Here is a 15153-nt window from a genome sequence, read left to right on the forward strand (position 1 = left end):
AAGGGTAAAAGGGTAAATGTAAGAATGGGAACAGATCCCCAAGGACAGACGAACCGAGAGATCGGACGCGGCGGAGTGTGGCGGAGGAGGAGGAGAGAGATGATGAATGCGTAAAAAATCATCTTTCATTCATTCGTCTCTTTTTTTTCATTTGATTGGTTTCTTTCTTATTTATATAAACAGCTTCATCATCGATCATGATGTCTTGTACTCTCCTCCATCCCAAGAAGCGTCTCTTCCTCTGCTTGCTTGTTTCTCTCGCTTTCTTCCTCGTCGTCGTCGACACCTCCTCTCAGCAGCATCTCGAAGCCAAGAAGAAACTTATGCGAGAGAAAGTACGCCAGATGTAAGCAGCGTCTTTCATTTCAATCTCTTCATTAATTCTTTGTTCAGCTTCGTTAGGAATTAGCTATACTGTAGTTAGGTGGAACTTAAATGTGAAATTTTCTCAATTTGTCCTGAGGTGCGCACTAGTCTGCATTTGGTTCCTTTCTAATCTTCATTTCTCGTTTTACAGGTTCTATCATGCGTATGACAACTACATGACTTATGCGTTTCCGGTTAGTGCATTACTTCAACTTATTGTTATAAGTTGATGAATTCCTCCTGCTGCTGTGTTTGAGTTACATTGCGTACTGATTTCGGACAGCATGATGAGCTAAAGCCTCTTACAAAAAGTTTCACAGACTCCCTCAGTGAGCTTGGAAATCTCAAGGTAACTTACATTACTAGCTCATTCAGCTTCATTATGCGATTTGAAGCAGAAGCTTGACGACAATATTTCTGATTTCCAGCTTGAACACCTGCCAACAGATTATAATGGATCAGCTGTTACACTTGTTGAATCCTTATCCAGGTATGCTATACAAATCTGAATGCATTCCCTTAAATAAAAAAAGCTTTTCAATACCAGTTTGACATGATTCTCCTTTGTCCCAGCCTTGCTATATTGGGAAACAGTTCAGAATTTGAAAAGGGAGTTCACTGGCTCTCAGATAATCTAACATTCGATATTGATGCACGGGTCAACCTTTTTGAGGTAAATAACCCAGTCACTTCATACGAAGCTTTATTTATATATTTGCCCTTTGGTACAAATTCTGTCGAGTGTCAAGAATCTTGATGTTTCCCCAAGTTCCATTACTCGCACTTGATGATTCTAACTGGTGCTCTTTTTGCTTTTGATCTGCAGTGCAATATAAGAGTTCTTGGAGGACTTATCTCTGCTCATCTTCTTGCAATTGATCCAACTAATAGGCTGATTCAGGGGTCCTACAATAATCAGCTTCTTCGACTAGCCGAAGACCTTGGAAAACGCTTTTTACCAGCGTTTGAAACACCCACAGGATTACCATATGCATGGATTAATTTGAAGGTACTGAAATGTCATTTATGGAATGCACCTGAAATCCTGGCTATCTAATGCGAAATTGAACATTCACGTTGATAGTTTTAACTTTTAATCGAATTCTTATTTAAAGGTTTATATGCTTTTACCTGCTTAAGTTTGAGCTTGCGCTTCTAGTTTTTTTGGAAAATGAAATTTTGACCCCAAATAATATATTTTGGCAGAATGGAGTAATAGAGAATGAGACAACTGAAACAAGCACTTCAGGATGTGGTATGTATGTTGTTTTCCCTTGTTTCTTTTACATTCTTAAACACAATATGTTTCTTTGGTGAAACTAGTTTATCCGAATATGTTCATAGATTTATTAAAATGNCTATAATATAAACCAGAAACCACTTGCCGGAGCTTGCCACGAATCGATACCCTGGAAGGTCACTCTTCGTCTCGTAAACCGTATCGTCGTTAGGGTTGTACACACGACAACCATCTTTTTCTGGAGACAGCATCAGCAACGGAGACCCGCCTTTTGGCTGCAGAATCAAACTCGAACGCAGGGCCTTTGCAGAGTCACGATCCGGACAACTCAACTGTCGTTTCAGCGTACATCTCTCCATCAGGACGGATACTACTATCTCGTCTGTTAAAATTTTTATTTAATTTAATGGCCACAGAATAAAAATGAAAGAAGGGCTCTATCTAGTGTTTTGTTTCATATCAGCATAATAGCCAAGGCCATTTTGGTCATGATTGTCACAGATGCCGAAGACTGGAGCAGAAAGGAATATACATTTTACACGTCAGGTTCTCTCATTCTTGAAATGGGAGCACTGTCACGGCTCACTGGTGACCCTAGGTTTGAATCAGCTGCATTACGTGCGCTTCGTCAGCTGTGGAGGATGCGAAGTTCATTAGATCTGCTTGGGACGACTCTGGATGTGGTAACTGGGGAATGGCTGGAGTACTCCTCCAGCATTGGAGCTGGTATGTTGTTCATTTTCAGAGGGAATCTAGTAGCAATTCTTTGTCTTTTTCCCTAAGAGATGGCTGCAAAATCATTTTACTTTTATGTGCGGAATGAATTTGTGCCTTGGCTCTTCAATCTCTAATGTGTAATTTTATTTCTGGTCTTCTAAAGGGGTTGACTCTTTCTATGAATACCTCTTGAAGGCTTATATTCTTTTTGGAAAAGAAGACTACTGGCAAATGTTTAGTTCTGGCATCTCAAAAGTACTTCATACAGGGGCTTTGGTAATAATATACTAGCCTGGAAAAATGTACTTCCACACTCTCTTTTATATGACACTACGACTTCTATAATGCTCAAACTGAAAATTGCTCGATGTAGTAATGAGTTTATTTATCTGGTTTAGGTACCATGAAGCTAATATGTGGAGTGGGAAACCAACTTATTGGCAGCTCACAAGTCTTCAGGCGTTTTGGCCCGGTCTACAGGTATAATGAATGAATGGATTCTTTAAATTTCATACAAAAACAGTTGAAAAGGGGATCTGCTGATTCTCATGCTTAAGTTTTTGCTACTAGGTTCTCGCTGGAGATATTGCAGCTGCAAATTCAACGCACCGCGAGTTTTTCCATGTATGGGAGAAGGTTGGTGTATTACCTGAGAGGTATGTTTTTAATTGTCTTTCCTTTGCTGGCTTCCTACTTGGATCTTGAGTTCTCTGTCATTTTAAAGTTTTCTGTTTGGACTAAAGGACGCTGAACAAAAATTTGTTCAGGTATCTACTAGATCATCAAATGATACATCCGACAATGAAGTACTATCCACTACGTCCTGAATTAGCAGAATCCACGTTCTACCTATACCAAGCTACAAAAGGTTTTTGTTTGTCTTTTTTTTTTTACTTGTCTCACCCTGAATGTTTATTATGTGAAGAGCCAGATTTGTGGCACCTCTCCGTTGACAATAGATACCTATATTCTTCCTTTGTTCCTTCGTTTTGCAGATCCATGGTACCTAGATGTTGGTGAAATCGAGGGCCACCCTATTCAGGTTGTGAGCTCCTGGCATGAGAAAGTACCAAAAAGTTATTTCTCAGGCAACTGGACGCTTTCAAAGGTCAGTCACTTGATCCAGCTCTGTTCATGTTTGAAGAAATAAGACTTGTATGCATAGTTAGTTTAGTTACACTGCATAGTAATGATATTTTTTAGTTGATAGACAGAAGGGTAGGCATTAAAAGAACCAAATCGAGTCTTAATGCATTATTTAGTCCTTCCTCTGCTTCTGGCTAAACTAGGAACTTGCAAATATGCAGAGAGGGGCATGGGAAAGTGGAGCTAGCGCATTGTCACTGCAAGTATGTCCATCGAAAGCTCTCAACTCTAGACGTCCTGAGCAACACAGAGAGAGTGCTTGCCATGTCCATGTCCCTGACGAGCAACACGGATACTACTATCTCGTCTGTTAAAAGTTTNCAGATCGTGCAAAACGAAAACAATCTCTTGATGCAGATGTTGACCTGAAGTGATGGTTGTGAAATTTGGAACATAAAGTCAAAGATATTAAAACACCACCGCAATATGTCATAGATTATACATCAAAAGCAAAAGATGATAACAAAGTAGAGTCGGAAATGTGTGTCAACAACACCAGAGTTTGCAGCAGAAAGAAACAGAGCAAGGCCGAGGGAGGAAACCATGAGGAACGAAAGAATCAAGAGGAGGGAAGAAACCACTGAGCATCCTTGATGTTTAAGTTGGAGAGACTGGGGAAGCGTTTGATGGTCTTTGTTGTAAGACTGAACACACAGATGTCGAGGGATGAAGTTTGGCCGTGACGGATACGATTACCGCGGGTGAAATAGATGGAGTTAGGCTCAATACCAAGGGTATGGTCAGCAGGCACGGTGATACCCAAATCCAAAAAGAGGGCCTCATCACCTAGAGAATGTACCTCAACAAGCATGGTGTCATAAGTAGTCGGGTCAAGATCTTTAGGATCCCTCTTGTACAGGTGGAACACCCTATCCTTTGAGGTTAGCTCGTAAGTATAGACAACCAAAACCTCACCAGACCTTGTAACAGCAATGCTTTCGTTAGATGAGGTCATCTTATATTTGTTGATTCTTTCCATTTCATCCCTACTAAGAGGTGGCTCCCACATTGGAAACCTATGGTTCTGGGATACATCCTTGAAACCATCGTGCCGTCGAGACAAATCCAAGTGTCGAACGAAATCACGGGTGGCAAAGATGTAAAGATCGTGACCTTTAAGGAGCATATCTTTTACGCCTCGTAACTCCAAGCGAACATCGTCCCGTGTTGAAATCTCGCGGTAATGATCATCCCCTTTCTTGCAAAACGCTATGTACTCGCTCCTTTCGAAATGCCACAAGACAACGTAGTCTCCTCCTTTCTTGTCCTCGACCCACAAACGACCTCTCACATCTTCGGCAGTAGAAGGACGCGTACGAGATAAAGTACGGAATGATACATGTCTGATTTTATCTTCTCCTACTCGCTCAATCTTAAAATGGCTACCCTCGAATGTTTCTAGTCCTGGAAGATCGATCCTCTCCTCCTCGCCAAACACATCTATAATATAGAGTTTCAATCGAGAATCTATCACCAGAAACCACTTACCGGAGCTTGCCACGAATCGATACCCTGAAAGGTCACTCTTCGTCTCGTAAACCGTATCATCGGCTGGGTTGTACACACGACAACCATCCGCCTTTTCTTGAGACAGCATCAGCAACGGAGATCCGCCTTTTGGCTGCAGAATCAAACTCGAACGCAGGGCCTTTGCAGACTCACGATCCGGACTACTCAACCGTCGTTTCGGCGTAGGTCTGTCCATCTTCAGAACGGATGGATAACTCCTCCGTCTCTTTAATTTTTTTCTTTTTCTTATTAATAACCTCGACTTCTGAATAAATAAAGATTGAGAAAGAAAGGGCCTTTGCAGAGTCACGATCCGGACAACTCAACTGTCGTTTCAGCGTACATCTCTCCATCAGGACGGATACTACTATCTCGTCTGTTTAAAGTTTTATTTAATTAAAAACCGTACGTAGAACTGAATTAATATTAGGATAACTAGGATGTCCTAACGCACAGGAAAGTAAAAAACTTGAAATGACTAACATTATTAATTTTACATTTTGAGTGTAAATTTTATGGTAATCCTTTAATTGCATAGTATAAAAATCAGAAACAATGACTAAGATGAATCAACCAAATTAATTAAATAAAAAATTTGTTGCATATATAAAATCGATTTAATGACAATAAAAAAATAATGTTAAACATATCTGAATCAAGGCTTCTTGAATCATACTCAGATAATCAATTTTGAAAGATATTCACATAAAACAAAATTTAAATCATTGTTCTATCAAAATTTACAAAAAATAATAAGAGAAGCACACAGAAAGAGTTCATAGGTGCAAGTCTGCAATGTTTGCCAAAAAACAAAAAACAAAACTGCAAGTCTACAACCAACCAAATTGACTAAAAGTATAAATCTATGAAAAATTAGAAATCACAATCAATTGCCTAAATTAATACTTGGAAGATATAATCGATGTGGGTATCTTCTTATAATTAAAAGAGGAGTAAGTTTTTTAAAATGTTTGAAATGTTGGCTTTATTTACAGTAATTGCCACTTAGTTATGCAAAAGGGAAAACATTTATCGAAATTGAAAGGAGCAAATTACTTTCGTTTGAAATATTAAGCCAAATTACATGTTTACCTCTCAATCTTTCCTGGCATTTAGCAAATTTGTAATTGATTGCCCACTAAACCCACTAATCTATAAGAATAATAAGTAGAAGTTTGTGTGACCAACACAGTCGGATAAAATGTCTAACCTACAATTTGAAGTCGTGGGGCAATGGTGAATAGAGGGGTGGGGGCTACACCCCAACTAAGGATGTATAAACAAAGAATAATGTAAATGAAGATTCTCAACCATTGAAGATGAAATATCTTTTGGTATGTGTTGATGCGATAAACAACAAATAAATTGATTTGGAAATGAAACGAGATTTGGGCAGACTTTAAGTTTAAATTAACAAAAAAAAAAACAATGAAGAACAGCGAACTGAATTTTTGTATTGAATATTTCTCTTGTACTTGATCAAGGTTTCATGTCCTTCCTCAACCTAAGTTCCCGTATTTAAACACAAAACAATATCCTAACTATTTCCTCTGAAAATCTTGGTTTGTGATTCCGCAGTCTCGCAGTTGACTCGACGCGCCTCCAAAACGGATCCTTTTCTTGGGCTCATAACGGACCTGACAATGATCATTACAACCAACCTTTATTGGGTTTCTCCTATGGGCCTGCCTACCGTCGAAATCCAACCCCAACAGTATGGCAAATGGAGAATGAAAACTTTTGAAATCGAAGAGGCAATTGGTTTATTAGCCTAAGAAGAAAGTAGGAGCGTGTGTAAACAACAAAGTCGGATAAAATGGCTAACCTGCAATGAGTTTTGAAACCGTGGGTCAATGGTGGCTGCACCCTAATTAAAATATATAACAAAAAATGACGTATATGATGAATCACAAGCATTGAAGATGAGGAAATCTTTGGTATGGTTAATAGAGAATGACATCTTTTAAAAACAAAGAGGCATTTTGTTTGTTGGTATAAGGTTTTAAACATACAAAAAATACTATGAATAAACAGCACCTTTGATTAGAATAAAATGATTCCACACTTTCCCCATAGGCTGGCTATATAAACCATCTGAAGTGGACCAAAACTAAACCATAGATTAAGGTTGTGAATGGAGACATCATAAAAGCTTTTTTGGAAGATGTTTTTGTGAAACTCGGGTAAAGTCACCATTCATGTAAAAAATTATTAATTTGCGTTTTTTGAAAAAAAAAAGTAATTCACAGTTTTATCTAACATTTTTTGCCTTGGACCGCCTTTATAATCAACAATGCCTTTTACCCAACGGATTTGAAACTGCAACGATACTACAATGTTTTTTAATAATTTTAATACATATATACGTTCTCTCTCTTTTATTTTGTGGCAAAACAAATTTACAAAAAAATATTCTTTTTCTCTTCTTTCTCTATTAAATTATAAAAAATAAAAAAATAAATAACCAAAATGTTAATAACTTATGAATAATATTATTAATTGGGTACAAAAATATTTACATAAGAAGCTAAATTTTAATTTAAATAAAATTTGGGTATTTATGGTTCTAAATATTTTTTTAATTAACACAAAAGATATAGAAGTTTGCAGTTATATTAATTATTTATATTTTTACTAATCTAGTCATACAAATATTATAGTAACAATATATATAAGTTTTTTATGAACCGCAATTATTCTTTTCACCAATGAAAAATTGTTTTGTAGTGCTAATTCGGTATAAACCGCACTTGTCCCGTAAATATATTTCTCTCCGCATGAACCACAGTTGAACCGTACTGTACTATCAATTTTTTGTCACACACAATCAAATACATCATTACCATTCGGACCTAAATCAATGTAGTTGTTCATGTGATGTTGTGACTTGCGACCATGATGTAACATATCTAAAAGTTCTTTTATTTTTGAAACTCTTTGTTAGCAGATTAGAAGCAACATTTCACTCTCGTCCCATTGATTTAGATTTTAAAATATTCAAAATGGAATAGTTTTTTTTTTTGGATCAAAAATTGAAGAGTTAAGTACATAATAGTAGAAAACAATTGTTTTGTTTTGAGATAAAAACATATAGCCATATAATCAGAACATTCATTGAGATGATGTAAAGAAAAACTAAAGAAACATATTCCTCAGCGTCTTGGCTTTCCTTCTCATCGCCGTTTGTATGTTCTAAAAAACTTGTTTTATATTATATTGATAGCTAACCTAAATCATTAAATTCAAATGGCCTTGCTTCACAATTAAAATAATATTTGTTACAATGTTGTAACAAATATAACCAAATTTAACATGCTTGTTAAATATATTTCACTTTTTCTTTCATTATCGTCACTTCACCTCGTCATAATTGATTATGCTCGACACATCATTCTTAAAAAAGAAAAAATGTAATAGTAACGTCAATACCTTGTCAAAACAGCGCTATATTTTAATAGAAATAATTGGTGACTAAAAGAATTGAAAACCTAAGATTTACACTCTAAACAAAATAGTAGACGTATCAATGGGCACAAGAGATATGTAGGTTTTTTAATTCAGGAAAAAATACTAACCAACGTTCTGATATGATGCAAGCTCAGAGGGGTTCAGAATGAAGATCAAATGCTTTTTAAGCTATTGATTAAGAAAGTTGGCCTTCATAAGCCCAGCGATCAGAATAGGCAATAGTGGCGAGAGGAACATCAACATACGGTGTGATTGACCTGAAACAGAATTCCAATCTGTTAGCAAATTCTGTTTTAACCCATTATAAAGAGTGAAATCATTTAAAACACAACTTCCTAGCGTGATGTAAGAAAAAAAAAATCTTATTTAATGTCTCCATCATGACACAGTAATGTTGCCCCCTTCTGGTATATCCTACTTCTAAAAAGCTATCATACCTTTTCAACTTCTCTAATCAGGAGTAAATAACTAAACCACAACATAAACACAAACAGAGAACTCAAGTAAACCCAAAAGGGATAACAAAATCCAAACTTTCCGTTTCCCATACTGTTGCAGAAGTAAATCAAACAAAAGATACGATAATGAGAGATGGTGAGACAGTGGATAAATCTCACATCGTAATTAATAACCTTTTACTATGAACAATCTGAAGTATGTACAACCCAATTCTCACGTTTTTTGAAAGTTTAAAGAAAAAAATCTTTCTTCATTATAACATCATTTTATAAGGAATGAATATCTTTCTTATTATACAATGTGAGAGGTTACAGACATATATATACTAACAGAGGGAGACTAGGGTTTATATATATTTACATAGAGGACCTTAAACTTATAAACATATACTCTTGTACTCCAATACGCCCCCTCAAGATGAAGGAAGCCCCCTCAAGATGAAGGAAGCTTGGTGACGCCAATCTTGACACACGCATGCTGGAACTTCGAACGTGAAAGTGGTTTAGTGAGTGTGTCGGCGAGCTGATCATGTGTTGAGACAAGAGAGACACGGAGCTTGTGTGTTTGTATCTGATCCCGCACAAAGTGATAGTCGAGACCAATATGCTTCATACGAGAGTGAAATACGGGATTGGCACATAAATATGTAGCTCTGATGTTGTCACAATAGATCACCGGTGCCGAGGGAAGCTGTACTTGCAGTTCAGTGAGGAGTGAACAGAGCCAGCGGATCTCCGCAGCAGTGTTGGCGACAGCTCGGTACTCGGCTTCAGTGGAGGAGCGAGCGACACCTCTCTGTTTCTTAGAAGACCAAGATATAGGATTACGACCATTGTAGATGAGATAACCATTTGTTGAAGCGTAATCATCAGTATCACCGGCCCAATCAGCGTCAGAGTAACCATGAAGCAGGATAGGTGAGTTCGCATGGAGGAAGATACCATGTGTAGGAGTGCCAACGAGATACCGAAGGACACGTTTGGCGGCTTGCCAATGGTCAGTAGTGGGTCGATGCATGAATTGAGAAAGTCGATTAACAGCGTACGAGATATCAGGTCGCGTAAATGATAGGTATTGAAGACTTCCTACAACAGACCTGTATTGAGAGGCATCGGCGAGAGGCGTACCCGAGGCTATCATGAGCTTTGGTGAGGCTGGTAAGGGAGTGGAGACTGGTTTTGCCTGATGCATGTTATTGCGGTGAAGGAGATCCATGATGTATTTGCGTTGCATGAGGTAGAGACCATTTGATGTCCGTGATACTTCGATACCGAGGAAGTAATGTAGATCAGTGGGATCTTTGATGGAGAAACGGCGTGAGAAGGAGTCAAGGACAGCTGAAACAATAGAAGTGTTATTACCTGTTACGATGATGTCGTCAACGTAGACTAAGACGTAGGTAATTGAAGAGCCGGAACCGCAAATGAAGAGAGACGTATCGGCAAGGGAGTTGATGAAGCCAGTGTCAAGTAAGTGTTGCTTAAGAGCCATGTACCATGCTCTAGGAGCTTGCTTCAACCCATAGATAGGTATGCGAAGGCGACAAACATGAGTAGGCCTATCTTTGTCAACAAATCCTGGGGGCTGGGACATATAAACCTCTTCAGTTAGATCACCCTGTAGGAAGGCATTGTTGACGTCGAGTTGTTTGATCGACCAAGATTTCTTCACGGCAACATCAAGAACAAGGCGGATAGTAGTCGACTTGATAACGGGACTAAAAGTCTCTGCATAATCTTTGCCGTATTGCTGATGAAAACCCTTGGCCACTAAGCGTGCTTTGTAACGATCAAGTTCACCATTGGCAAGAAATTTTGTTGTGAAGACCCATTTGCAACCAACAATGTTTTGGTGAGCATTAGGAGGCACCAAGTCCCACGTATGATTGATATTCAATGCATCGTATTCTTTAGAACATGCGGGACTCCAGTTTGGATCTTTCAGCGCTTGAACAATAGTCGTCGGTTCTTTTGGCGTTACAGGAGATGCTGTAACATGTAAAGAAAATTTAGAGTTTGGTTTTGTGATTCTGTTTTTGGCTCGAGTTGTCATTTTGTGGTGGTTCAACTGTTTTATTTGGGATCGGTGGTTGAGTGGGATTGGCTTGGCGTGGTGGGGGTTGGTGTTGTGGTTGATGCTGAGTTGTAGGTCGCAACTCATTTTGAGTTCGAGCAGTGGGCTCATTAGTGAGTGGGTGAAGCTGAGACGTAGGTCGCGTCTCATTATCGTGTGGAGCAGTGGGCTCCGAGTTCAACGAAGGAGATGGGGACAAAGAAGAGTGAGAGTTAGAAGGTGATACCTGAGCTGTCGATGATGAACGGGGGTGAGGACCGGAGTCGTGGGATCCCAAACTCAAAGGCGAGGACAACGTTGGTGCTTGTGAGGGCTGTAGAGGACCGGGCTGGACTAGGGAATGATGTTGGGCCTCAGTTTGTGTTAATGGGCCTGGCTGATTTGTAGTCGTAGTATTGTGAGAACGCCGGTGATATGTGAAACGAATATCACGTTCAGGAACCATCTTAGCAGGGTGAGGGTGGGAAGAGTCCGGTGGAGGTATGGTAGGAGGTAGTGCCTGAACCGACGGTGAGAGAGGTAACACGGACGTCGGTGGTGATAATGTCGGAGTAGGAGACGGCATGGGTGGTAACTTGGGAGACAAGTCACGAAACGGGAAAGTTTGTTCATCAAATTGAACATGGCGTGAAGTGTACAGACGACCTGTTAGGATGTGAAAGCAATAGTAAGCACTATGAGTAGAAGAGTAACCAAGAAACACACACCGTTGGGAGCGGTCCGCCAGTTTGTGTGGAGCATACGGTCGTAACCATGGGAAGCAAAGGCATCCAAAAACACGGAGTTTCTCATAGTGTGGTGGCATACGAAACAACTTGTGAAATGGTGATTGCATGTCGAGAACAGGAGTTGGCATCCGGTTAATTAAGAACACAGCAGTAGTGAAGGCGTATGGCCAATATTCCTTGGGAACCGATGCGGTGGAGAGAAGCGTTAGGCATGTTTCCACAATATGTCTATGCTTTCGCTCCGAGAGTCCATTGTGTTTGGGAGTGTGCGGCAGAGACGTCAGATGAGAGATACCATGGGATGATAGAAAGCTCCTCAAGGCCACAAACTCGCCCCCATTATCTGTGAAGAGGGTGCCAATACGTGTTTGGAAACGGTTTTCAACAAGAGCTGTGTAGGCGGTGAAAACAGTGTGGACATCAGATTTACGTTTTAGTGGATAAAGCCATGTGTATCGAGTGTAGTGGTCTATAAGAACAAGGTAGTATTTGTAATTTTCTGGAGAAAGTATAGGGGAGGTCCAAACATCGGAATAAATGTATTCAAGGGGACGGGTGGAGGTAATTGTAGATTGTGAAAAAGGGAGTTTATGTGTTTTATTAATGAAACAATCAGAACATGACATAGGTTTTGGAGTAGAAGAAGCAACAGGAAGAGAAAATTTCGAAATAATATTATTAAGAATAGGAGGTGAGGGATGGCCTAAACGAGAGTGCCATGAGAGGAGGGTCGATCTTGGTCCAGCAGAAGATAACATTGCAACAGCTTTGGGATTCGCCATTGGCCATACATAGAGCTCATTAGTTGTCCGACCTTGGAGTAATGGGACCCCCGTACTGAGATCCTTCACCTGAAAAGATGCCAGAAAGAATTCCACAGATACTTGGTTAGCATTGCAAAGGCGGTACACAGAGATAAGACTCTTGTGGATATTGGGAACACATAAAACTTTATCTAATAGTAAAGTACGAGTTTGAGAGGGTTGTAATATAGAACCGATATGAGTGATTGGCATTGTGGAGCCATCAGCAATGACTAGATCATCGCCACCATTGTATGGTTGGTGAAGGGATAGGCTGTTGAGATCGGAGGTTATGTGATGCGTTGCTCCACTGTCGAGTACAGCCATGTGGGCTCGAGGTTGCCATGGAGTGAAGGGACTCGTTTGTCGTTGTGAGGAGGACTGAAACGAGTTAAGCTGAGGGCAGCGGCGAGCACTGTGACCATGAACGTTGCAGATTTGACACTTACCAAGGTATGGCTTGGAGTGACTGTTGTTGTTGTTGGTGTTGTGTGACCAGTTACCATAGTTATTTCGCTGCTGAGATGAGGAAAACCGATTGGTGTTCCTGTTGGAGTTGTTGTTGTTGTTATTGTTGGTGTTGTGGCAAGCTTGGCGGTGTTGAACAATATTAGCAGACGCAGGAAACGGAGTAGGTTGAGCAGCAGCAGCAGCAAGGAGTCGAGATTCACGGTTGCGGAGTTGCTCATGCACATCGGTGACGGTGGGAGTAGCATCTTTGCTCTCAATCTGGTCAATGACTGGTTTGTAATCATCGGGAAGGCCTTCAAGGATCTTCTCAATTTGATCTTCACGATCAAGAGGTTTACCAAGAACTGCAAGTTCATCAAAGCGAACAACAAGAGCACGAACATATTCATCAATAGATTTACCACCCTTCGTCCATACCTTGATTTGATTCTTAATCTGTTGAACATGGCCACGACTTGGTTTGGCAAAAGTGTCAGCAAGAGTCTCCCAAACCTCAGCAACAGTTTGAGCACGTGACACCATAGGTTGAACGGAAGGCGACATGGCACCAAGTAAGGCGCTGTAGAGAAGACGGTCTTGACGTTTCCAGAAGACAAAGTCCGGATTTGGTGTGGTGGAGTCAGCCGTTGTTACCGTGGGAGGAGGTGGAGGAGTAGATCCATCTAGGTAACCAGCAAGCTGATAACCATCAATCAAGGCATGGATCTGCAGACTCCACATGAGGTAGTTGGTTTCGGTAAGTTTCGTGACATTGGCAGTGTTGACGTTGAAGAGAGGCTGCGTCGAGGTTAAGATAACATCACCAGTGGAGGGAGAGGTATTGCTTGATGTAGCCATTGCATGGAGTTGTAGGGAGGCGGCGTGAAAAGAAAAATTTAGGTTTTAGGTTATGATCGTTGGGCTTTGATACCATATAAGGAATGAATATCTTTCTTATTATACAATGTGAGAGGTTACAGACATATATATACTAACAGAGGGAGACTAGGGTTTATATATATTTACATAGAGGACCTTAAACTTATAAACATATACTCTTGTACTCCAATAAATTTTTCGTATGAAAATTTAGGCGATATTTATAATCTACATGGCTTAATATCTAATTATCATGTGGTTACATTACTTTCCTAATTTATGAATCAACAAAAATTAAAGGTGAGAAATATGAAGTTTCTCAGGAGGAATAACGAATTTTTAAGATGCTACTAGACAAAACGGAATAAAATCAAAACTGTGAAAAGGTGTGCCTTGTGAGAATAAAGAATCGCAACCAAAACCGACTGCGTGTCGCTAGTCAGAAGTGAGTCTACGACGAGGTTGTGACAAAAGGAATCACAATTCACGAAAACTAATACAACTTTCAGAAGAGGGAACAACACCACTTTTTGTTTCATGGTTGTTTACGTTTAGGTATATAAATCAGTATGAAGAGGCACAATTAAAGGTGGTGAAAAATGAGAATAAAAAGAGGCGATGCTTCACATAAACGTGAACAAAAGGTTGCAATTGAAAGACACATCTTTTGGTTTAGTAGAAAGAGGTGATGCTTCACATAAACTTGAACAAAAGGTTGCGATTGAAAGACACATTCTTGGTTTAGTGACTTTTAGCAAACATAAAAAATCACAGCCCCTCGATAAAGATAAAGACTAACCTCAACCGTTGGATTAGAAAGATGACAAAAAAATGAGTTTGCTATTATATATAGATTATACATCTCTTTGTTTTATCTTTATCGTTTATTAGCTGCATCCCCTAGATAAATTATGCATCATGTATGACATTTGTCTCTAGTCTCCCACTAAGCAAAGGATCGAGCATACATAGACGCCACATAATCTATTCAAATCCTCTACTAGACTAGTAGCTAGCACGTACCCATTTGAATGATCAAAATATTATTGGGGTATAGTGGAGTTAGAAGACACTTTGTTGAATGCACTACGAGTCCTTCCTATACTTGATATTGAGAACATACTACATCAACAAGCCTGAACTCATATGTTCCCCATGCTTTCTCCAGAATGTGTTTTATTTTCGCTTGTCTCTTGCCCGATCGATGTGGGGATGGATCTTACGTACAACTTCAAGATGAGGCAGTTATCTTTGGATCTTAAGAAAAGTAGACAGTATTGCGACGACATTTCGTTCATGACTGCATACTTTTTTT

General features: G+C 39.5%; 2 protein-coding genes across 2 annotated transcripts; one reads left to right on the top strand and one right to left on the bottom strand.

The window, feature by feature from the left end:
- LOC104743558 (alpha-mannosidase I MNS5) lies at window positions 37–3783 on the top strand. Its single transcript, XM_010464623.2, is given in 15 exon segments — window positions 37–346; window positions 518–560; window positions 650–715; window positions 795–856; window positions 940–1039; window positions 1193–1375; window positions 1573–1621; window positions 2153–2332; window positions 2487–2565; window positions 2567–2599; window positions 2722–2803; window positions 2894–2979; window positions 3091–3191; window positions 3319–3431; window positions 3631–3783. Coding segments are annotated over 15 exon segments (1479 nt in total). The 5' UTR covers window positions 37–197.
- Window positions 3830–5268, bottom strand: LOC104741364 (F-box protein At5g25290-like). Its single transcript, XM_010462212.2, has one exon. The coding sequence runs from the start codon at window positions 5172–5174 to the stop codon at window positions 4029–4031; it is 1146 nt and encodes a 381-aa protein (XP_010460514.1). The 5' UTR covers window positions 5175–5268; the 3' UTR covers window positions 3830–4028.

This window comes from Camelina sativa, chromosome 14 (genome assembly GCF_000633955.1).
Source record: "Camelina sativa cultivar DH55 chromosome 14, Cs, whole genome shotgun sequence".
Classification (NCBI taxonomy): domain Eukaryota; kingdom Viridiplantae; phylum Streptophyta; class Magnoliopsida; order Brassicales; family Brassicaceae; genus Camelina; species Camelina sativa.